The 25,604-nt window shown below is 46.2% G+C and overlaps 1 protein-coding gene across 1 annotated transcript in view; it reads right to left on the bottom strand.

Annotated features, from left to right (window-relative positions):
* CREG1 (cellular repressor of E1A stimulated genes 1) overlaps positions 1 to 25,604 on the bottom strand; it is a 115,960-nt gene that overhangs the window by 34,815 nt on the left and 55,541 nt on the right. Inside the window, exon 2 of the mRNA XM_078656701.1 lies at positions 11,847 to 11,966. Within this exon, the coding sequence (XP_078512827.1) occupies positions 11,847 to 11,966 (120 nt within the window). The remainder of the gene's footprint in view (positions 1 to 11,846; positions 11,967 to 25,604) is intronic.

The following is a 25,604-nucleotide window of genomic DNA, read 5'->3' on the forward strand; positions in this document are numbered from 1 at the left end:
GTTGAAGTAGTCCCCCCCCCTTCCCTTTTTGCCTGGTATTTGATGGCAATTTGACTGACGTGCACTGGATCCCTGCTAACCAGGTCCCCAGTGCCACTTCTTTCCCCCAAAACAAGACTACTGATCCTTTGATCCCTAAGTGGACAGGCCTTTAGCATCTCTGTAAGTCTCTAGTAAGTGGTACCTCTGGTACCTAGCTCATTGGTACTAAAGAGGGTCTCTAAGAGCTGCAGCATATCTTGTTCCACTCTAAGGGACCCAGCACCAAACTCACAGACTGCCACTGCTAGCTGTGTGACAAGGTGCTCTAAAAAGTGGAAACACAATATAGCACGCGCTTGTGTGCCATGTCGCCTAACACTGCATGTAATATATGTAAGCCACCCCTACAGCAGGCCTTACAGTGCTAAGGCAGGGTGCATTATATTACATGTGAAGACCTGCATGATCAGATATGCCCCTGTGCTGGTCAATTCCATTACCTCCAGTACAAGTAATCAGGGAAGCCAGTTTAAAAGCATGTGCTGGACACTACTGAAAATGAGTTCCCCAGCTACATGATGGTTTCACTGAAAATATGGATGTTTGTTACCAAACATATCGTATTAATAAGCCCACACTGATGCCAGTGATGGGTTTATTAATACATGCACCCAGAGGGCACCTTAGAGATGCCCCCTGAAAACTACCAACTACTGGCTGACTGGTTTTCGCCAGTCTGCAACCAGAGACAAGTTTCCAACCCCCTAAGGGGAGGGACTTAGCTCTCAGGAGGTCAGAAACAAAGCCTGCTCGGGCAGAGGGTGATTACACCCTCCCCTCCCCCCACAGGATGCCCTGAAGATTAGTATTTTAAGGAAATGGGAGCATCAAAGAGCCCACCGATTTGGTAGGCAAATCTGGCATTCCTCACAGGGGAAGATGCCTCCCCCCTTTGTCCAGACCCCTTTGGCACATGGACAGGTGGGAACATTAGATGGTCAAGTAGGCATGACCGTCAGGCTATTGCCACTCCTAAGGTGAGCTACTTGAAGTGAGTACAATTTTCAGAGTTGGCCATCTTGATGATGGCAAACTTAGGAACTCTGGGACAGGGTTGTGCTCACTTCCCACAGAAAGTGGTCATATAGGGGGCATAGTGACCCCAGGTGTAAGTAGCCCATTGGCGACTACACCTACCCTACACTCCCCTACCCCCCTAAAATCAATATTTTCCCCTGGCACCAGAAAAACAGATCCGATGTTCCGGTTGAATGTGCGCCAGAGTAGTCTCTTCCTGCAGCTGTCATGCCTCCTACAGCCTGGGAGTACTGCCTACTTTCAACAAAGACCCAGGACTCCCATGTAGCAGGCTCAACTTTTTAAAATCTAAAGTATTTCTCTTGCAAAACGTACTTACATGATTGTACTGATTCTGGTGCCCAAACATATTTAAAGATACGTGTTATTTTTATAAATTGGTGTGGATCGCCTTATAAGTTGTGTGCATCACTTATTGACTAATGTGTGTATTTGCAGATGTCTAACATTCCTCTCTGATGAGCCTAAGTCTGCTCGACCACACTAACCCCTAGAAGAGCATCTTGAGATTGCTAGAGCAAGCCCCTGTCTGCTTATAAGGGAATACCTGGAATCCTTGCGCAGTATATCTTTTGTTGATACACTATATAACGAGTCAGCTTCCTACAGTACCTCTGTAAGGATGTTGGTTTTGACCTCTACTGCCCTCCTAATCACCACTGCAAATGAGGCAGACTCTTCCATGGCTGGAGCTGGAATAGGGGAGTGTAGGCTGTTGGCAGGTGAGGTGCTGAGCCCACTGGATTTTTGTAGGCCAGGCAAGGGTTTTCATTATCATGAAGCCGATACCATATCGAGGTCCGGATAGGCGTTACCGCCACGAGAAACATACCCGACGGAATATCTATCATCTCCCATTTTTTACACTAACGGTCCTGCAGAATCAGAAACACTAATCTGAAGACCATTTCGGACGGGCATTTATTCTCTAAAAGAATCGAAGACGTGCATCAGTCCATCAACATAATACAAAATAGAAATATACTTTTCAACTACGCCAACGAAGGACTCGAACTGACACAGAACCTCTCGAGGCAGTTTTTATCTTCCAAATTCAAAATCACGTCCATTTCTAAACTCCAAGGACAAGAAAATTCTCAAATTCTCAATAGACATAGTCCTCTATAGACCCAGAAATCTGTGGCTCGATTCCCTTGAAGAAGGCGCTGGAATAGCGCAGAAACGCGCGTCGGAATTATTTTTAATCTCGCCACACCCTCTAAAAATAAGACTTTGTATATGCACTGCTTTTTAAGTTTTTTATATGGATTTATGTATGTTGCACATTATGACTGAACATTATATGTACTGTATTCTGTGATACAAACATTTGGTATAAATCTCCTTTTTATAAAAAAAACACTGTTTTATCAACAATAAATCTATAAACTTTTTACAATAGTGATGTTTGCTTGACACTGCATTTACTAGGCCATTGTATGACATACTTGTGTATCATTCAGACTGTCTAGGGAGATACTTACATACTGCTTTACCCTGCCCTAGAAGTTCCTAGAAAACCAGGGGGTCCTTGCTATTTCACATGCATCAGAATGAGGGCCAGATCCAAAGATGGAGACCTGGTTCGCGGCCTAGATGTATCCCCGGCATCGCAAGACTCGATTTCGTGGGAATGAAAGGACAAAGGGTAGACGTGCTTGGATTTCTATGCTTCTTTTTCTTCAACTTACCTGATAACTTGGATCTCGAAGAGGATTGGTCCCGAGTTTGGTCATGGGAACAAGAGCAATCCTTACACAAAGTTGTTTTAGGATGGGGCATGTCCCTTGAAAACTAGAAAGAAAAAAATAGAAACAAGTCTATCAGGCCTGAAAAAAAAAGAGAAAACTAACTCAGGATCCACACTGGATGGGGCAGAAAGAAAGGAACGGATATCAGCGAGCTGATGTGGTGGCTATGTAGAGGCCATGACGTCACATCTATGGCAGGATGGATCCAACGCAGAGCTGCATGACGCCACTTAACCACTCACAATGGAGTTGCTAAAGAAAATTCTCTGATTCAATCTAGTGCCTGTCAGTATTAACAAGGTGAGGAATCTGCAGTTAGACGTATCCATCAAAAGTGTGATTTTTTTTATTGACTAACACGTTGTGCAAAAGTCCCAGAAACATCAGGTGAAAATTTAGTTGAAATAGCTGTTATTCTGTAATGTTATTCTCTACAGTTATTCTGTAATGCTGAACATCTGATAGTAAAACAGACACCCATGTGTTGTTTTCTTTTTTATCCTCTCCATTTTCAGTGTTTCTATGAAGGATAAGAAATCTCCAAAATCAAACTTTAATTCCAAAATTGTTCACTGATTTTAATTTAAAAGCATTATTTCCACCCTTTGAGTTGTACTTTTACATGAGCCAGGAACCTCATGGGTTGTTTATAGGACTGATGATGTTTTCAGGATTGTCAACCAGAAGTCTAAGTCCAGATTCCAATAAACTAGTCCCGACACCAGCTTAACATTCACAAAGAGGAAGAAGGCAAAAAGTTAACATACCTTTGGGAGGGGGGGACCGAAATCGGACATTAGTATTCTAATCTACCTTTTGTACTGTGATTCTATTTACTGGGTGTCTGAGGCAGAAAGCACCCGATTGTGGTACTTTTTGAAAGGTACCTAAAAGCACATGCCCATTTAAAGAACTGTTTGAGAGGCACTTTTAAGTTTCATTATGAGCGAGCCCAGAAATTTCCCTACTGGTATGCAAGTAGTGAGGACTCTAGAATGATGGATTTGGCAATATTATTATAGGTACCAACAGGTGTGGCAAACTTGCTGAACATGCCCAGGACTGAATCTCTTACTATGATGCGATATACTTCCTACTATTGAGTCTAGGGTCTCATTTGATACACGTCCTTCCTTGACATTGACAGTAGACGGTTTCCATGAAGACCAATTTTCAGCACATAGGAACTCAGCAGACATACGTTCCGTATACTATTCATTGCCTTAATGCCACTCATAAACTGCCAACATGCCAGACTAATTAATGGCATTTTTTTGTAAGGGAAGAAAGAAAGCACAAGTTACTTACCTTCGGTAAGACCTTATCTGGTAGAGCCACACATTCTGTACTTTTGAATTTCTACAGGCGTTAGACTTGATGCAGAAGATTTTTTGTGAGTAGTGCTCCTGCTCGCCAGCCGGTGTAGTCGGTCAGCTCCGCATGGAATCATTGGGTCATCAGCGCCGGAAGTGCCAACGTAGCGCACTGACGTTACTCACTTTTCACGACTTTCCATTCAAGAAGCGCGGAGCCATGAAGTGTCCAAACTAGGGCCTTAAAGGAATCAGCCCTGACCCAAGAAATCAGTACACACAGTAGTGAGGATGGGTGAGTCGGTAAGGAATCTGCGGCTAGATATTGTCTCTACCAGAAAAGGCATTACCGAAGGTAAGTAAATTGTTCATCTGATGGAGACATCTAGATGCAGATTCCTTACTTTTATTTGTTTTGTTTCCATTTGTTTATTAGATTTTGATAGTTTAGATACTGAGAAGCATAGGTTCATACATGCAATACATGTTGAAATAGACTAACATTAATGTGACAGTAGATTGTACATTAGAGGTGATCTCCACATGTAATAGCCTCTTATCAGTTGTATTGTCTTGGGAGTACATGCATACTAGGACTCTCCACATAGTCGAGGTGTGTTAGATATGATGTTGGTGTCATTAGGAGCTGTGCTTTTCAGTCCCATGCAGAGTCCTTACTTTAGGACGGATACCCAAGCAATACGATCCCCAGTGGGGGGCCTGTGGACAAATTTAAACTAAGAAGTTCTGTAGAGCCAAACGGGCGAAGTGCTTGTCTCTGCGAGCCAGACTGCCCAGGCAGTAATGCTTGGTAAAAAAACGCGTGCAGAGACGCCCAAGTTGCTGCCTGACACATATCCAGAACTGGAGCTCCACAGGCTAGCGCAGTGGTCACAGCCTTCGCTCTGGTGGAATGAGCTCTTAAGCCTTCAGTAGGCTGTTTCTTTGCCAATGCGTAGCAGAATTTGATGCACAAAACGACCCATGAGAAATGGTCAGTTTTTGCACTGCCGACCTTTCTTTGCACCAACATATCTCACAAAGAGTTGGTCGTCCACCCAGAAAACTCGAGTGCGATCAAGGTAGACAATGCTTTTTTGGGATCCAGATGATGGAGTCGCCCTTCTTTCTTAGAGAGATTTGGAGGAGCAAAGAATGTGGGCAAGGTGACTGATAGGCCCACATGAAAAGGTGTTACTACTTTCGGCAAGAAAAAGGCCATGGCGCGCAGCAGCAGTTTGTCAGGAAAACTGATCGGAAGGGAGGCTTGGATGATAAAGCCTGTAGCTCACTCACCCTTTTGGCCGATGTAAATTGCCACAAGAAAGTCTGTTTTAATGGTGAGCAGCGTGAAGGGACAATAAAGCAACTAGAAAGGAGTACAGTTCAGAAAAGTGAGAACCAAATTAAGGTCTCACTGAGGCATAATGAAAGGGGAAGGTGGGAAGATATGTAAAAGACCTTTGAAGAATCTATTTACAATGGGAGACTTAATAATGAGAGTTAGTCTGGCAGCTGAAAGAAGGCAGACAGGGCAGAAAGGAACTCTTTCAGAGTGCACAGTGTGAAGCCCAGCTGGACAAGGATCAAAATAAAAACTAAATTATCAGAAAGAGAAGCAGCAAGAGGGCCAATAGACTTATAGGTATAATATGGTACAAACTTCTCCCCTCTGCAGGTTTATACCATCTTGGCGGAGGGACCCCTGGCTGCCAGAACAACATGACACACTTCAGGAGGAAGGGCGAAAGCTATCAACTGCCACTGCTTAATCTCCACGCAAGAAGGTGCAGAGTTGATAGATTCAGGTGGAGAACCTTCCCCTGCTGCTGTGACAGAAGATCCTCTTAAAGGGGTAGCCTGATCGGAGGATCGATACTCATGTGCAGAAACTCGGGATACCAGGCTCTCCGTGCCCTGTCCGAAGCCACAAGAATGACTTGTACTTGGTTGTTCCTGATCTTCTTGAGAACTCTGAGCAGAAGTGGTATGGGCGGAAAGGCATACAGGAGGGCTGAGCTCCACTCAAAACGATAATCATCTCCAAGCCAGAACAGTCTTGGAATCTCTGGCGCGCAAAACTGCTGACATTGCACGTTCTCGGCAGAGGCGAACAGATCTAATCAAGGTTGTGTCCACTGCTGAAAGAGACCTAGTTCCACCTCTAGATGGAGACGCCATATGTTGTTGTATGGCGTTTTAGATTATGAATGGATTTACCCAATTCATGCCCATATATAGGTACAATTTGCGTTGCCCTTATATAGGCATAGAAATCAAGCCCTTATTTAGGCATAGCCCATGCTACCCAAATACAGGCATGGCTACTTCTATCTGTTCATCTACGTCACAACGAGTTCTAGGAAAACCAGACTCTTAACCTCTTCCCTACTGGTGACGGAACCGCTCCGTCACCAGCCTCGGTCGCGCTGTGCTGGTGACGGAGCGGTTCCGTCACGGCCCCCTCGGCGCACCTGCGCGGCTCGTTCTATTGAGCGGGCGGGGCCGTGACGGAACCGCTCCGTCACAAGCACAGCGTGCCCGAGGCTCGTGACGGAGCGGTTCCGTCACGAGCACGGGAGTGCCGCGCGGCCCCCCTCCCCCCTAGCGCTGCAGCGGAATTGCAGCCACAGCGAAGGTGTTAAGCTGTTAGGGACTTCCCCTTGCTTGAATATTGATTTCTCCAAGAACTCATTTATTATGCATGAACAACTATTCCTTAGGGGTTCATCCATGATATTCATATGCCCGACTTTACGTCAAAGCTCGCATTCCACCTTCAAGGTATGAATATACCTTCACTTGCTATGGCAAAGCACGGTGTGGTTCGGTGCAGTTCGACTACCTACTTGCCGGACGCAGCTTGCTACATCAAGTGCCGAAGGAAGTCGACTCTCCAGCTGACGGACTGACAAAGAAGCGGACATCCTCCTGCCGAGAATCCAGCTCCAGTGTTTCTGACTCCCCTTGCGAGGTGTTGGGAAATCGAGTCCAGAGACAGAGATACCAACCTCTTTCATTCTAAAGGTATGGAGCGGATTAGAAACTAGAGAAACCTTTGGCAATTCTTGGCAGAACTAAAACCTATGCTAAGCAGCACTTGCTTCTTCCCTGGTACTAAACCTAGGTTAGGTACTTTGGGGTAAGGGTATTTTAGAAGCACCAGTTGAGTATGTTATCCTGTGTTATTTATGTATGTATGTATTTTTACATGTCACAGCAACAGACAATGCTATTACAGTATTATTTTATAATACTATTCTTGCTGTACGCATTACACTTTGCATTCTGTCCATCGATTGTAGCAGTTCACCTCCCTTTCATGAGAAAGAAGACTCACTCTTTCTCTGCAACTCTGTAGAAACAACGCATGCACGATTGACTGAGTAAAATAGTTATCAATGCTTGCAACGACTCTGAATATATTTGTTCCAGTCCTATGGAAACAAAGTTGTCATGTTTATGCTGTTGTCAGAAACTAATCCCTTCTTGTTTATTCAAGAAAGTTTCTAGTGACCGCTGAGTTCGTCGGTACACACAATTAAGTTTAATATACTCGATAGAGACATACTGACCTCAGTCCTATGTCAAGTCTGTATTGTATATTATTCCAATGCGCAGAGCCTATTGGCAATATAGGAACTACACTACCATGTGATTTGCTAGGCATCTATGGCTGAGTTTGTTCTGCCCTAGCATTTAGGCAACATGCCAGGTGTTGAACCACCAGAAATGCCTTGTTGTTCCAGCCATGTACAAAAAAGCAGGGCCTCCTGACAAGGATCCATGACTTTACTCCGCCATGTTTCTTGCAGCACCACATGGTGGTGGTGTTGTCCGTGAACACTTGTACCAGCCTTCCCTTGATGGAGGGTAGGAAGGCTTTCAATGCCAATCGGATCGCCCACAGCTCCAGCATGCTGATGTGGAGTCCTGATTCGGCAAGAAACCAGAGTCCTCTGATCTCCACCTCTCCCAGATGGCAGACCCATCCCATAAGTGATGCATCTGTCACTGCTGTGTCATCTAGAAGGAAGAGGGGTCTGCCTCTGATATAATCACGGTTCGTTAGCGACAACTGCAGGTCTATTGCAGTTCTCTCTGAGATCTGCACAATGTCACAGAGATTCCAGATGCTGCTCCCCCTGGAACTTCAGGGCCCACTGCAGGGCCCACATATGCGAACTGGCATGTGTCACTAGCAGGATACAGCAGGCCATGAATGTTGAGAGGAATGCTCTACAGAACCGTTGTTTAGGCAATCGTCGGGGCAACTTTCGCCCCAGAGTCCGGACACCCCAGCAGAGGAATTACCATCAGGGTCCGGGCCAGCCTCAGATATATATTCAAACCAGACACCATTAATATTGGAAACCATAAATGGGATACCAGTTTTTAATCTATCCAAACAAGAAATTGGCCCGGGGTCTATTGAGCTCTTATCAAGAGGCCTATCATTTGTACCAACTACCAACTTCAATAAATTTGAATTTATCAAAGATCTACAACTCTTTTTCAGAAAAATAAGATTGAAAACATTCTTTCTGGGAAGACCCCTCGCTGAGCAAGACAAAAATCGATCTGGTTTGAAGCCCCCGTCTAGTTTTACACCCAATCTTGAGACTGTGGGCCCTGAGGTTGGCATATTCGAAAAAGCGGTTACAACTAAGATTGACAAACTTATCAAATATCTACCAATGCCCTCTTCGAATCTCCCCAGAAATGAGGAGAACATGCTCAAAAACCTTAAGGAGGATAGACTACTCACGATCAAACCCTGCGATAAGGGTGGGGGGATTGTTATTTTTGATACCCCTACATATATAGAGAAAATGAATGTAGTTCTAGCATCACCTGAACACTATAAGAAAATCGCGATAAACCCTGAAAATGCTTTAAAACGTAGGGTTCTCACTCTAGTTGAACAGGCAGTCAGCATGGGTCATATCTGCGACGAGGAGGCGGAATACTTAACCCCCAAGTTCTCCCGGATGCCAATCATCTACGGGGTGCCTAAAACCCATAAAAACAGCTCAAATCCTCCCCTAAGACCCATTGTTTCGACAATAGGTTCTGTGAGGAACCTCTGTCAAAATATATTGACCGATTCTTGAAACTCCTGGTTAGTGACCTGGAATCCTATGTCAAGGATACTGGCCACTTTATTGAAAAAATTGAAGGCACCTCCTATTGGGAGGACAGAGAACTCCTAGTGACATTAGATTTGGAATCTCTTTATTCCAAAATTCCTCAAAGTGGAGCTCTACATGTGATTGAAGAAATCTTATCGACTAGACCAGATGTAAGCAATGCCCCATTTAACCTACAATGCTTGGCACTTGTACTATATGAGAATTACTTTGAATTTAATGGGGCCTTTTTCAAGCAAATCTGTGGAGTGAGTATGGGGGCAAGCTGTGCGCCCAGCATAGCGTGCCTAAATATATGGGACATTTCGAAAATATCCATATTTACAATGAGGTGGCCCCCTTCCATGAAGACGTTAGATATTGGTCATGATTTATCGATGACATTTTCTTCATATGGAAGGGGGACCATGATTCACTTAATGAATTTATAATGTGGCTTAACGCTGCTAACATCAATCTGAAGTTCACTGTTCATGCCAGCAATATTCAAATTGAATTTTTGGATATCTGGATTGGACACCAGGGAGATAAGTTATCTGTATCTCTTTACACCAATCCCACAGCTAGAAACACCCTGCTACAATATGGCAGCTTACATCCGCGCTGCCAACAGGACAGTATCCCTTTCAGTCAGTTCCTCCGTATTCGGAGGAACTGCTCGGACATCAAAGACTTCCTAGCCCAAGCTGATATTTTAAAACAAAAACTGGCCTATCGAGGATACCCAGCGAAATTAATTAAAGACTCCTTCAAACGGGCCAGATATTTTAACCGGGAGTCAATGTTTATCCCTAAGGAAAGGGAGCCTCATGTCAAGCTGGTATGCATTACCCGGCATTCTAATCTGGACCAAAAATTGAGGCAGACAATCAATTACTGCTGGCATTTGTTAAACCTGGGAGATAGTTGGCTGACTCTCCCTAAACCGATCTTTGCCTTCCGGAGGAATAGAAACTTGAAAAATCACTTAGTTAAAGGCAAACTAACTGAGATGCCTTTAGGCCAACAAACGGCCATTGACAATATGCATCCTATTTACGGAAACGATCGATGTGGTACCGGTCAGGCCTGTCCCAATGTGCTGATTGGTGATTCTATCACAACGAGTGAGCGCACTATTTCAGTGGCCCATAATAGGAAAATGACCTGCTGCCTGGGGAGCGGACCGTCCACAAACTCCTCAATCTGGCCTGCTGACCCTGCAAGATGGTAGCTGGGTCAGGAGCCCTCTAGGGAGCCTGGATGCTGGGATGACGGGCGAGATCTCGGGTGGCCGCCATTTTGTCCTCCAGCGGAGGGGCTCCTGAAAGGGTGCGATGTGCCTCCGCAAAACACTGCCACCATTGCAGCGAGCTTGGCCACGCCCCTGTCTGAGTGATAGATGCAACACAAAATGGAGTACATCACAGTACTGTATAATTTAGATTTGCTTTACGTTGATTTTTTTTTTTTGGGGTGAAGTTGAAGTAAAGCAGGCTTTGGTTGCAGTCTGCTGCTTTGCAAAGAGATCCTACAAAAACACAGGTACGTCCCCAAAAGTAAATTTATGCCCGTGGGCCCCCGCAGGCAATTTCGAGAGATAGTTGCAGAAAACGTACCATGGTTGAAGGTGGTTAAAAATTCCTGAAAAAGCACTGGGGTGGGAAGAAGCAATTACTTTGGGGACCAAACCTTTGATCAAATTGCTTGATCCAACCGAAAGTCAATAGCCTTCCTTAAAAGGCTGAATCCTAGGAAGGTCCCCACTGGTCACCTCCGATGGACAAGATGCGCCATTGAATGTGTGCCTCTATTAACACATCTCTACAGAGCAATACAAATACATGTATGTATAGAAGGCCTTTGGTAAAGTCTAGTGTCAGCAAAAAATATAATTAAAGAGTTTTTATGTGGCAGCAAAACGTAGATTGTGATACCCTAGAGTTGAGGCAGTTCATTTATGCCACTGAAAGAAATCTTAAATGAATCTCACTAGTGTTCCTAAACTCTCTCTTTACACGAAGGAGAGTTGTGCCTGCCAAAGTGGCATGGGGATGATATTGTGTAAAAAGCTAAACAATGCCACAATTCCTTATCACCTGAAAGTAATATATATTTATGATGTTAACACATTCTGCTATTAGCTTGGCTTTGCAAGCCCAGTTACTTGAATCACAGTTTTCACAAAAAAAAGTGGCTTTCCCTGAATGTTGCCGGCTCTGACTGATACATCATAACTGGAATGAAGCCATGTTTTAATGGACCACTGCTATATCGACTGGAGGGAAATGGCGCTGTGAAGACAACATTTCTGCCCGTTTTAAAAATGGTTTCTCATAGAAAGAACTCAGAGCCTTCTTTGAGGAAGACATGCTTGCTTGCTTCACTCATTGCATTTCAGATCAGGTATTATACAAAGCTATGGGTGGTGTACATGCAGACAATGGGAGGACCCAGTGGTGGGAAAATGGCCATGTCAGTGGTGGAAATGGGAGGCACCCTCCTAAAGACAATTTAGGGTCTCTGCAAATACATTAAAAAATGTTTTTTCATAAATGAAGTACTGTACATACCGGGTTAATGGTTCCAGAGAGGATTATGCGTGTGCACAGAGGACTCTGGGGGTCGTACTTCTCTTTCTTGCAGTAATTGGTCTGTGCCAAGGACATAGTCAAGGAAGCAGCTGGGTTCGCCTGGAAGAAGTAAGAGCAAAGATATTGGATAGGATTTTTACAAAGCCATTTTGCACCTGCAAACTCCATAGGGCGCAATAACTTGCTTTATGAGAGCAAAACGAGATTTGTAACTCTGAAACACTATGGCTCTGAATCGCAAGCAGGAAAGACATCTCTTCTTCGCGCTTTGTAATGATGTGTTAATGCTTTCCGCCCTCTGCTGTGGTCACAAGCCATCGCATACCAATACCTCACAGGAAGTGATATCCCTTCACATAGAAGGAGGTGTCCATGAGGGACAGCTTCCATTTTGTTGAGGGCATCAGGGGAGCAGACAGCGGTCGTGGGAATCAGTCCATGCTACGCCCAAGGTCCACTGCGTCATGCTGTTTTACTTTTCAATTGCAGACCCATGTCCCAGTTACTGACAAGGGTTGCAATGCCGGTGTTTTTAGGTCGAGCCTAACAGCGCGCATGCGCTGCCTACAAGACCTGCTGTAATCAATAGAACCACTCAATTCCCCCTCCTACTAACCACTGAGGCACTCTAGCATCCTTCCTTTTTGCTGCCTCCGGTCTCGTTCCCGCCTCCCTACGAGGCTGCAGCACACCATTAAAGTACAGTGTACATACGCTTGTATAGTATGTTTCTTACTGTGCACTCTTTGTTTGCTTTCCCTCACTTCATTTATCAGCACGCACCTGCTTCTCTGACATCGCGCTTCATGTATAGCGCAGTACGTTTTTAACAGTGGTACTTTATTTTCCTCCAGTTTGTTGAAGCGCACAGTCTCCCTCAGAGCGCACACCGCCCCTGCAGCAGTAGTCCGCCTCACTCCTTCGGCACCCTGCTTCTCCGGCACTGCACTTCAAGCTTTGTACAGGCGGGTGCTAGTAATTAATGCAGGTTTATTTTAGCAAAACTGCGCTAAAATAAACATACATTGTTAGCACCAAGCAGTCCAAAACACGAAGTGCGGTAAACTCCAACACCACGCATCATGTTTTGGACACACGGTGCTAACGATGCTTGTTTTTTAGTGGACGCGGTGTCAGCTTCATGTTGTTTTCAGTTTTTTTCCCTTTCCATACTGGGCCAACCCTCACCCTCCCTTACTACATCCGCTGTGCCTCTGCGGCACACACACGGCGCTGCCTCTCGTCCAGTTGTAGTTAGAGCTCCTGAAGCTGCCCAACACCAGCCTTAACCACTTTCAGGCTCGCAGCCTGGCCATGAACGAGGGAGGAGGAGGAAGAGCCTTCTCAAGGCGCTGATCAGAACCAGATTAAACTAAAATTTAGACAAATTCAAGAGTAAATCTCACACGTGGAAGAGTTTTGTGGTTATATCAAGTGTTTTTATTTATTTATATTGAATACATTAACATTTTAAAGAAAAACATTTGATTATTTGAGGCTATTTCATATAGTAAATACCCCACCTCCCCCACTGCATAGACGCCGACTGAAGCGGGCACTGTGTTAAACAAATGTGTGGAGGCTTACTCCATTGTTCCACCTCACTCCCCCATCCATGCCCTTAGTGTGGCTTATTTTTTTAAGCTCAGTCTCTGAACAAGCCAACGGTCTCTAAAACAGGTGAAGCAGCTCGTTCTGTGTGGATCCCTGAATTTTTTATAATTGTGTCACACTGTTTTTCAATCTCATAACGCTTCAACTTCCACTAAGGTACACTCGTCCACCGACTCTTGCCTCAACCCCACAGCACTCCCTCCATGACTCGGAAGACAGTCATTAACTGAGGGTTCAAACGCTATGTACACTGTTGGCGATTAAATTATGTTCCCCTGTGGCACATCTACTTTCCCTTCTGCTTCGTGGCTTGGTCTACACAATCCTTGTAAGTATGCAATCCCCACTTCTCAATTGTGGCATTGTCCCTATCAGCAGTTCAACAAACCAGGTTTTGTTGACCCAGTGCGCATTTGATATTGTGGCTGAGAAAAGGAAAAACTGCAGTGCTGGCTGGAGCCTCAATTAGACAGGTCACCCGGAGCAGAGACAAAAGGTGACATGGTCTGCTCTGGATTCGGTAAACTTTCTGCTCCTACTCTCTGTGGCTTCCCTTTTACCTTCTCCCTCCGTCTGCATAGCCCAGGATTGTTTACATTTTTGATTCTATGATTCATGGTAGTTCAGTATTTCCATATCCTATATGCTCCACTTTCTGTTTAATAGTTGTAACTATATCCGGTATACACTCTGATATCATATTTCCTTTTCTCTCTAAGGGAATACTTTCTGTGTGCAATAAAATCATGGATATGCAAACTAAGCATTGTAAATGGCAATGCCTTTTATTTATGTTTTTTTCAAAACCTACAAGCGGTGTTTACGCACTGCTTTCAGGTTTTCGAAACACATAAATAAAAGGCATTGCCATTTACAACACCAATAGCTCAAACTCTTGCAAATGCAAGACCTAGTGCATTGCAAACGCATGTTTGAAAAGCAGGAATGGAGGTATGCTAGCAAGCATTCAAAGGGATTTAAAAACTGAATCTTTGCCTCATTAATATTAATGGTCCAGAGATCTTGCAGAGTGTTACTAATATGAATTTTTACACAGTGACGGTTTAGTCAGGACAAAAAAACGATTCATGATACATCATACATGCAGTGCAAAAACTACAACTGCAATACGACTCGAGAATGGTACATCAAGGTCTTAAGCTCTTAAATACTATGACCTCCACCAACACATCAGATGGATATAGAAACCAGCATTAGACGAGAGAATAGGTTTGGCTTAAAACCACTGCTATTTTATGAACACACACAGACCTACACTCACAGAATGCAACTCTCTCAAATACGCCTGTATGCATGCAACCAACCACCACAATCAAACGTCCTTAACCAAATACCAATTGTATGACAAGATTGCTTTTTTTCTGGATTTAAATAAATACTCCCTGTAAAGAAAAAAGGAAAAAAGTATTGGAGAAAAAAACTCGAGATTATAGGTACGTAGCAAAGGATCAGAGTAGAGGCAGTGATTTAGGTAAGTGCTGCATGTGGAAAGTAGTTCTGTTGGGTGGCAGAATACATTACTTCAAAGACAGGCAGTATTAGCTCATAACACAATAGACGAATCAGGTTCAATCAAATTCAATAAAACCTCTCTGAAAACAAACGAAATTCAAAACTTTTATATAGTAAACAGTCACAGATGCAATATAGAGGAATTACTTCATTCCATACGCGTTTCAGTAAATGATAAAAACAAGTGAAAAGTGACTGTTGGTGAACAAAGTGAAAAGTACAATAATATTCAGTGACACTTATATACAACTTTATACAGTATTGTACACGAGGGGGGAGAGAAGGGAGGAATGTTTTGTAGTTTAACGGTCAGAGTTCTGAGTTAATGCTCCAAGGAAACAGATGGTTACTGTGCCCGTTCCTGGAGGATACTTGACCAAAGTTATACGTCGACGTTTCGACCCTGATGCGCCCCGATTGGTGGTCATGGCGGGTCTTTATCAAGACAGTAGAAGGGGAGGAGGGGGACAGGTGGGTCTGGACTTGTGGGCAGGAAATATCACACCCTGGAGGATACCCTGAAGGTCAATCCCGAGTAAAAGAATATGCGTGCCTTCACTGCAAAAGCCGAACGCCGTCTGGCATGTCATGCAGGAACTGGATCCAGTTCCTGCATGACATGCCAGACGGCATGAAGAAGATCACAGGCAAAAATATGGTGACAATCACATAGAGATGCTGCAACTGGATCCAGTTCCTGCATGACATGCCAGACGGCGTTCGGCTTTTGCAGTGAAGGCACGCATATTCTTTTACTCGGGATTGACCTTCAGGCTATCCTCCAGGGTGTGATATTTCCAGCCCACAAGTACGTCACTCCCTAAACCCAACCTATTTTTTTTAGTAAGTATGCCCCATTTTTCAGCCACTCCCCTTGGTCTCTCCCACATTTATTATGACTGGTCTGATTATGGGTCACTCATAATATTCCGACCCATGTGTAAACTTCTGTTTACGCATGGGTCGGAATTAGTTTGAAGGTATTTAATGCATCCGATTATTATTGGATGAGTTAAATATCTCATAATTCATTCAATTTCAGCAAGTTATACCTGTCAATATTTAACAGGGGAAAACATACAGTATTTACCGCATCATGCAGATTTTAGTGCATTAAAAACCAAATTCTGCAGTTATTCCCTATGTACTCGTAATATGCATTAGAACATTGGAACGTTGGAAGCTCCATTGAAAACAATGGAGTGCTCCAGGCTTATAATGGCTGGTATAAGCCCGGAGCTCCAACATTCCAATGCTTCTTTGTGGCTGTGAACAAAGGCTTCAGGGAGCCATGAGGGGATTTCATTCCCCTCGCGCTCCCTGAAGCCTTTGTTTAATTTGTTAGAACATTCTGCCCTCTAGTGGCAGAATGTTCTAATAGCCTTCGGCTAAGGCCTTTAACGATGTAGCAGGTCTTTAATAACCGTTATAGCCCGCTACGGGGGGCTATAAGGCTATATTATTTTTCGCACCCGAAAACAGATTTTCCCATAGAAAAGATACGACAGGTGGAGATAGAGACTTACGCTCATTGGTTTGAAAGTAGCATTTTATAGTACTTTAGCAGTACTGCTGTAGTACTATTAAAAGTACTACAAAATCTTGTTTGTGAAAAGGCACTATGTGTATACGTTGACCAACAGCACTCAACAGTTCACAAGATATCAACATTCCTCATGTCAGAGCACGCTTATGCACCAAAAAAAAACTGGATAGTCTACTATTGCTCTAAAATTAAACCAGTCCATGAAAGACTTTTCCTGATGAATGGCAATTTACCCCACTCGTAATCTCCAGGCAGTACTCAACATCATGAAATGCCATGCCTTCTCTCCATCCTTCTCATGATGCGCATATTTTCTTGATTTCTACAATGACAGCGATCCATTTCTTCAAATATTATGGAGGGATAAAAACTCAATTTGCCTTACTTTAAACTAGATTTCTACGGTGGATCAAGCTCTTCCTGCCACCAACAACTTCTGGGCCTTATTCTAAGCTCTTGTCCAATCTCATAGACAGGGAAAAAAGACTGCTGAAAAGCCTCACCAACTTCAGCCTATTTACACTAATATCAGACTCTACACTGCCAACCAGTGGAAAAAGAAATATATAGCACACACACTAAAAGACCCGCATTGGATTTTCCTCCCAACATATACCCTGGGTTGAGCATGCTACATATTCTAGAATGTTACCCACTTGAAGAATGTGATGTGCACGAGAACTTAAAATGAATCCCACCAAAAAAGACCTGCTGGTGCCAGAGGATCCATCCACAACTTGGTGAAGGAGATATTTAATCTGAAAGTATTTATGAAACTTTTTTCTATTCTTGATGCTTATAGCATGTCATCTTTTAATGTTTATGCAGGACAACTCAAATTTCTTTTTTTTTTTTTTTTTTTTTTTTTGCTTTTTTTTTTTTCCCCCCCCCCGAACACCCCCGACCCCAAAACTCCCAACTCCCCCCGCCTCCCACAGCCAACCAACCCCAACCTGGTGTGACCGAGTTCCCTGCACCCCTCCCCCCCACCCGCCTGCAAACCCATTCAAAACTTCCCCAAGCAGACTCAAGAAGAGCCGCAAGCACTGTAAGCGCTAGGGCAGAGGTAGCCCACTCAATGTCCTTATCGACCACAGTCCGGTCGTGCCTTCTGCGCAATGTCAATATGCCGCCCCTACGCCAGCGCCCCCAAACGCTAATGCGGCATTAAGTAAAGAGTGCAGTATCTTCCCCGCCTGAACGGGCTTTCCCCCCCCCCCCGATCGCACCGTTCCTTCCATGTGACGGGCTCCCAACAAGACCACCCCGGCTCAGTCTAACAGTCTCAGGAAGAGCGCCGCCCCCCATCATAGCCCGTGTGGTCTGTGCAGATCTCACCCGCAATCTCAGGTCCAGTAGTCCGCTCACTTCAGTGGCGCGCCCCGAGTGGGCTCCCCCCAGTCCAACAGATGAGGATTGTCACAGTGGCCAGAGTAGCTGAGTCTCCAGAAGATACCACCGCGTCCCCCCTCCTCACTAGTCCTGCTCGTCCAGTTCTCCATCGCCAGCATGCTCCTCCGCGGGCGCCGTCTGGTCCCCTCGGTGCTCCTTGATCCATTGCTTCAGCGATTTTTGCAGTTCTCTGGGATCGGTGAAGAAGTACGAGTGGCCTTGCCTGTTGATGCGCAGCCGCGCCGGGTATAACATGGCGTAGTCCAAGCCCAGGTCTCTGAGTTGCTGCTTGTAGGGGACGAATCGCCGTCTCTCCTCCTGTACCTTGGAGGTGAAGTCAGGGTATAACGAAATGTTCATTCCCTCATACTGCAAGTTCCCCTTCTCTCTGGCGGCACGGAGGGCAGCGTCTCTGTCCCTATAGTTGAGGAGTTTCGCTATTATAGGCCTAGGATTCGCACCCGGAGGAGGCCTTGGTCCCAGGGTGCGGTGGGCTCGCTCCACTATAAACATGGGGGAGAAGATATCGTCCCCCAATAAAGCCTTAAGCAGTTTCTCAACAAATAGTTCCATTTTCCCCGTTTGGGTCGACTCCGCCACACCCGTGACGCGAATATTAGACCGCCTGGAGCGTGCTTCCAAATCTTCTGATTTCTCCTGTATCACCTGAAGCAGCCTCCCAAACTGCTTGCGGTCAGCGTCCCATGTTGTCTGTGCCTCCTCCGCCTCCGTCAATCTACGCTCCGCCATGTCCAGCCTCTCCGCATGCTTATCCACCCTCTCCGTCATCCGGTCCATCCGGTACGCCAGGGCATCAATCTTGGTGCCAATGGCCGACATGCCCTCCTGTAGGCCTTTCTCCATCGTGTTAAGCATGCCTTTTATTTCCGCGCATAGTGCGGCGCTCGGGTCTGCAGCAGCTCCCGGGGACTGGGCAGCCGGAGGCCCCGGCGCCTTCTGTCTCCTCTGATCAAACGAGAGTTTTGTTTGGGTCCTGTCGCCCTTGCCCATCGTTGCAGAGGGTGGGGAGGCCAGTGTCCACAGGCCTTAAGACGCCGATGGTCCCCCAATGAAGCGATGCGGGATCCCTCCCCGTCCGCAGGCCGGCACCGGGGGTCCGTCAGCCCAGTCTTCAGTCGCGCACGGGCTGGTGTGCTCAGTGATGCCCACAGGCCAAGGTGGGTGCCCGCCTTTACTTCCCCCCCACACAGTGCCTCGGTTCCAGGACGCCCCCGGACTGTATCAGGGTGCAGGCCTCGTGGTGTGGATCCTCCGTCCCTAAGCCGCCTACCTTTCCTCAAGTCTCCCTCCGAGAGGTCGGGCGGCCAGGCAGTTCTCACAGGCAGTGTGTAGAGGCCCTCATATCACTGCGGGGCTCCGCCAGCGCCACGTGTGCACGCTCGGTGTATTTTCGGTGACTGCGCCACACGCTCGAGTCCTCAGAGCGCTTCGGGGCATTCAGCCAGCTCTGCAGGGGCCCCACGTCATGGTCGTAGTGAGCTGGAGGGGCCGCGGAGGCTGCCGGTCACGGTGCTCGCTCCGCGGCGGGGCGTCCTCACCGAGGGGCCGCACGTCGGGTGACGCAGCCCGGCCTCGCGTCCCAGGACAGGGCGGGGATCTTGGCCTGGTCCGCAACTCTCCGGTCGCTGGTGCCGCCGGGGGCTCCCTTGCACGCACCTCTTTCAGAGTCGCGTCGGAGGTCCGCTGGGGGTAGGGGAGTCAGCCCCCGCCGGAATTTCACAATGTTTGCCGCTTTTCCAAGGATAAATGACGGATAATTGGCAGCGCTAGCACGGAGCTCCGCTCTTAAGCGTCCGCCATGAACGCCGGCAAGCTCCGCCCCCGACAACTCAAATTTCTGTAGCAGCCACTCAACTGCAATCGCAAAAGATTTATTTTATGATTTTATAAAGCATGCAATTTCCAAATAAGTGTCCTGGTGCTAAAGAATATTTGATAAAATAACCCCGTTGACGCTGAAGAAAATACACAGATGGAAAAGATATTATTTCGGGTGTTTCTTAAAACTCAATAAATTAGCATCAGAATGAAGGGAGAACAAAAGCTTGATCCAAACTTCAACTGTCAAATATGCAATAGGGGTGACCTCCCTGCCTACTTCTACGGATTCTAGAGACTTCAAGGTAAAAGGCTGAGACTGAGAGAAGCATCTTGTGGGGGATAGATGTGAAGAGATCACGCTGGCATTACCACAACACTGGCTGCCTGTTGCAGTACAAGCATGTTGATTCTAAGGTCGGCTGCGTAGTCAACCTACCATACTATCAATGGCTACTGTTTCTGATGAGCACGCGTCCTTCTGCTCAGTCAAGACCAATTGCATCTGAAACAGAGCCTCAGCTGTTTACACTCAGAACTCGTGTCTCAGTTACAAGATCACACTCAAAACACATTATGTATATGATATAGGACTTTTTGGAAGATATGATGGTTACGTTTGGCATAATCCTCTATTCTATTGTGAGACTGGTGGCCCTAGGCTTGAGAACTTTCACCAAAGAGACATTTCACTCACAGACCTAGCAGCTTCCCATTGGGCCTATTTTATTTTTAACTCTGTTTATACGGAATCTCTCATGTACTTATCCAAAAAGTCCCCCCTCAGACAGCTTCTCTGCCAAGTGGCTTTTGAGTCAGCGCAATGGTCTACATAACGTGTTGGTCAATAAGAACAATAGTTACTTACCTGTAAACAGGTGGTTCTCCAGTATTGGTGTCTTTCATAGATTCACATGCCTGAATCATTCCCCGTCGTCGGAGTAGGAGTCCCACGGTATATAAAAAAGCAATAAAATGCCATAAAATATATAGCAAATATCAGAAATACCAAACCAGGAAGTAAGTAGCACCAGCTACAGCAGAAAAAACTTCCATACTCGTGACTATCCAAGTCATTATGTGTTAGTCCAAACTGCAGCCAATCAGGCGACAGCACCCACCAGAATGTTCTCCCCAGAGGCTCAGGCTCTCCGATTTTCGCGCACAGGAGTGAAGTCCCATGCTATCCGAGAGAGTCTCTGGGGGAAGGCGGGCGGGTTGCATGTGAATCTATGAAAGACACCAATACTGGAGAACCACCTGTTTACAGGTAAGTAACTATTGTTCTTCTCCAGTATTAGGGGTGTCTTTCATAGATTCACATGCCTGAATCAGAATAGTAAGCAGTACTCACATCATAACGCTCGTAGACGTCAGAATATCATATATGTATATAAATATATACAGTAGACATGCATAACAGTAATCATAAATTTCTGAGCAAACGTCTAAAGAGCATAAATGAGGAGGTGGAAACAGAGGCTCACCTTATTTGAAAAGATTGCAAAGCACTGCTCTTCCAGCCGAAGCATCTGCATCGTCTGCTGAATCTAGACAGTAGTGTCTAGTAAAGGTGTGCCTGCTAGACCACGTGGCAGCTCTGCAGATCTGTCGAAGTGGCACACCAGCAAAAAGGGCAGTGGAAGAGCTAACTGCCCTAGTTGAATGTGCTCTTGGCAATGCTTGTAAGGGTCTACCAGCCTGTTGATGACAAAGTCCAATCGTAGAGGAGACCCATCTAGCAATGGTCTGTTTTGAAACTGCACAACCCCGGCGTTGCCGCCCATAAGCCACGAACAGTTGGTCTGTCTTGCGGATGGCAGAAGTTCTGGAGAGATAGAATTTAAGACATCTTCTAATGTCTAAAGAATGTAGCGCCCTTTCAGCCGCAGATTGTGGGTCTGGAAAGAATGTTTTTAGGACAACCGGTTCATTCAGATGAAAGTCCAGAGGCACTTTAGGCATGTACGTTGGATTAGTTCTCAATACCACCGAGTCCGTGGTGAACTGAATGAAAGGTGCTTTAGATGTAAAAGCTTGAATATCGCTGACCCTCCTAGCCGATGTTAAGGCTAGTAACAACGATACTTTCCATGTCAGAAATTTTAGGTCCACCTTATGGATTGGTTCAAAAGGGTGACGCATTAGCTGAGATAGTACGATATTCAGATGCCATGCCGGAGGAGGTTTCCGGACCGGCGGAAACATGCGAAATAACCCCTTGAAAAATTGTTGTATGATCCTTACAGAGAATAAAGAGTTTGATCCATCTTGGCGAAACCTAGAGATGGCTGCTAAGAAGACTTTAAGCGTAGAATGTGCCAACCCTAATCTGGCCAGATGTAGAAAGAAAGGAAGAATTTGCTCTGGTTTTGCATGAATGGGATGCAGATCATTAGATTGGCACCATGTACAGAAACGTTTCCATTTAAGTTGGTAAGTCTTGATTGTGGATGGAGACCCTGGCTTTCGCCAGCACCTCCTGGCAATCTTGTGGAATATTTAGGTGTGCAAACTCCATGTGCTGAGGAGCCAAGCTGACAATTTGAGCGAGTTCGGGTCCGGATGGTAAACCCTGCCCTGCTGGGTGGATAGAAGATTCGGAATGCGTGGAAGTTGGATAGGGTTGCATTCCGAGAGCAGGAGTAGTTCGGTGAACCAGTATTGCCTGGGCCATCGAGGAGCGATCAGGATCAACCGGCATGGCTGCTTCTTCATCTTCCTGATTACTTTCGGGATCAGAGGTATCGGTGGAAAGGCGTACGCGAATATTTGATTCCAATTCAGCGAAAGGGCATCCCCACACAAGTCCCTGTGGGGAACCCAACTTGCAAAGTATGGGCATTTCCGGTTCTGGTAGGTCGCAAACAAGTCCAAGTCCGGATGCCCCCACCTCTGAAAGATGCGACGTAGAGATGGTAGATGTAGTTCCCATTCGTGAGTGCAGCCCCCGGACCTGCTGAGAGAGTCCGCCAACACATTGGCGATTCCCGGAACATGGACCGCTGACAGATGGATATTGTGAGTCAGGGCCCAACTCCATATCTCTTGTGCTTGTTGCGACAACCGGGCTGATTTTGTGCCGCCCTGCTTGTTCAGATAATGCATGCAGGTGGTGTTGTCTGTACGTATTAAGACTGAGGCCCCTTGTAGAGTTGCTCGAAAGGACTTCAGGGCTAGAAATATGGCCTGTAACTCTAGCCTGTTTATGTGCCATCTCATTTGGACCTGGTTCCATTTCCCGCTGACCGTCATGCCTTGGAGGTGTGCACCCCAGCCTGTCATTGATGCATCGGTCGTTACTATGAACCTGGGCACTTCCGCGAGGAAGGAGCAGCCCACTTGCAAGTTGGATCGGTGGGTCCACCATTGTATCGCTCGTTGCATTCGTGGGGTAATTTGAATGATATCCTCGAAGGATCCTGATATTTGGATCCACTGGCGACTGAGCTCTTCTTGTAAGGGCCTCATCCGAAGACGACAGTTGGGGGTGAGAAGAATGCAGGAAGAAAGCATCCCGAGGAAGGACTTGAACATGCGTACTGAAACGCACTTTTTTAGTAACAGTGCCGCAGCGAGTCGGTGGATCTTGTCCTGCCTGTCCTCTGAGATGAATACTTGGGCGAGGTTGGTGTCCAGTGTCGCTCCCAAGAAATTCTTTCTTGTTGCTGGCGTGAGGTGAGACTTTTCTAAGTTTATTGAGAAACCTAGGTTCTGCATCAGCGACAGAGTTCTTTGAATGTGATCTTGTGCCATGCCGAAAGAACTGGCCTTGATAAGGCAATCGTCCAGGTATGGATATATTTGAATCGATTGCAACTGAAGATGGGCCGCTATTGGAGCCAACATCTTCGTAAACACTCTGGGAGCTGACCGCAGTCCAAATGGAAGGACTTTGAACTGGAAGTCCCTGCCAGCCACTCTGAACCTCAGAAACTTCCGATGTCGTGGAAAGATCGGTATGTGGAAGTATGCATCCTGAAGGTCGAGTGTTGCCATAAACTCTCCCGCCGAAAGAAATTGGAGGATTTCCTGAAGTGTGAGCATCCTGAATGTAAGTTTCTTTAGGTATTTGTTTAAGGCTCGCAGGTCGAGGATGGGGCGCCATTCTCCCGACTTCTTGCGAATAAGGAAAAACCTCGAGTAGAAGCCTTTTCCTTTCTGATGAGGAGGTACCCTTTCGATTGCTCCTTTCCTGATCATTGTGTTGATCAGGGTGAATAGCTCCTTGAGGTGTGCTGGAGGGGGTCCTTTTGGGGGGCAATTTGGGGGAGCTTTTACAAATTCCAAAATGTGACCTCTGGCTACTACATCCAGGACCCATTTGTCTGTAGTAATTTTGGACCAATTTAAGTAATTTTGGGATATTTGTCCTCCAATTTGGTTCGGGTTGGCAAAAAGTGGTGGCAGGAAGCGTACCTCATTTCTTATTGTCTCTCCCTCGATAGTTAGATTTTCCTCGAGGTTGAGAGAAATTGCCTCTTCTCTGCCCATAAGTTTGCTGCCGATATGGCTGGAATCTTTGGTTTCCCTGGGCGGAAGAATAGGAGCGCTGTTGATTGTACCCTCCTCTATTAGAGAAATTCCCTCTTCCTTTTGCTCCACGAAAGGAAGACTTCCGGTATTGCAGAGTACCCAGCGAACGTGCCGTTTCGGTGTCTTTCTTGATGGCCTCCAGCGACTCATCAACATGCTTTCCAAATAAGAATTCTCCATCAAATGGCATGTCCATAATTCTGGATTGGACTTCCTGTCGGAAGGATGTTGCCTTCAGCCATCCTTGTCTCCTGAGAACAGCTGCACCCGCTAGCTGTCGAAATCCAGTGGCAGCAACGTCCACTGCAGCGTCAATCATTTCCGAGGAGACACACTCTCCTTCTTGAAGTATTTTCTTCGCTTCAGCTCGATCAGGCTCAGGCAGCTTGTCCATGTACGGCGAGATGTCCGACCACATCTGCCTGTCGTATCGTCCCAGAATGGCTAGGGAGTTTGCGGCTCTGATGGTCGTAGCTGCAATAGTAGAAACTTTCTTCCCGATAGAATCAAGGCGCCTCCCATCCTTGTCTGGAGGAACAGACACTTGAGACGTAGGATTAGAAGATCTCTTCTGCGCTGCCTGTGCTACCACAGAGTCTGCTTTAGCTTGTCCGATGAGGCATGCTGGAGAAGTATTTGGCGCCCTACACTTCTTATCTACTCTTGGGAGCACTGCTGGTAAAGAATTTGGCTTGGACATGATCTTCAGTCCTTCCTTCCAGATAAGTTCTATAATTGGAATTGTCCAACTTTGTTTCTGTGGTGTAGTCTTGAAATCGTACAAGAAGCAATCCTCTTGCTTTGACTCCATGGTTATCATAAACCTTCTCGTTGCTCTATCCATGATCTTATGGAATGAGGCAATGTCCACAGGTGGCGACTCAGATGTAGTAGGTTCTGCCGGAGAGGGCGTGTTTGCATTATAATCCTCATACTCCGACGATTCTGACTCATTATCCAGTTCTCCTTCCTCTTGTTCTTCATGTTCGGAGGACTCTTCCTCCCGTGGCTGAGGAGCTGAACCTTCCGACGCAGGTAACGCTGGACGTCTCTCCTCCAACGGCACAGTAGTCAATGGTTGCGTCCGCTTAGAAAGCGGAGGCATTGTCCGAGGTCTTGGTGTAGATACTGTAGATTCACCAGACTCTGAAGGCGGGAAACGTCTGTAGTAGTCACTGAGCATGTACTGCAGATTGCGAAACAAATCGTCAGGCAACTGCCTATCCGGAGCAGGCCTGTCAGCATGTGAAGTGGGCTCAGTGTCCTCCATCTCCTCC

Source organism: Lissotriton helveticus, chromosome 8, assembly GCF_964261635.1.
Source record: "Lissotriton helveticus chromosome 8, aLisHel1.1, whole genome shotgun sequence".
NCBI lineage: Eukaryota > Metazoa > Chordata > Amphibia > Caudata > Salamandridae > Lissotriton > Lissotriton helveticus.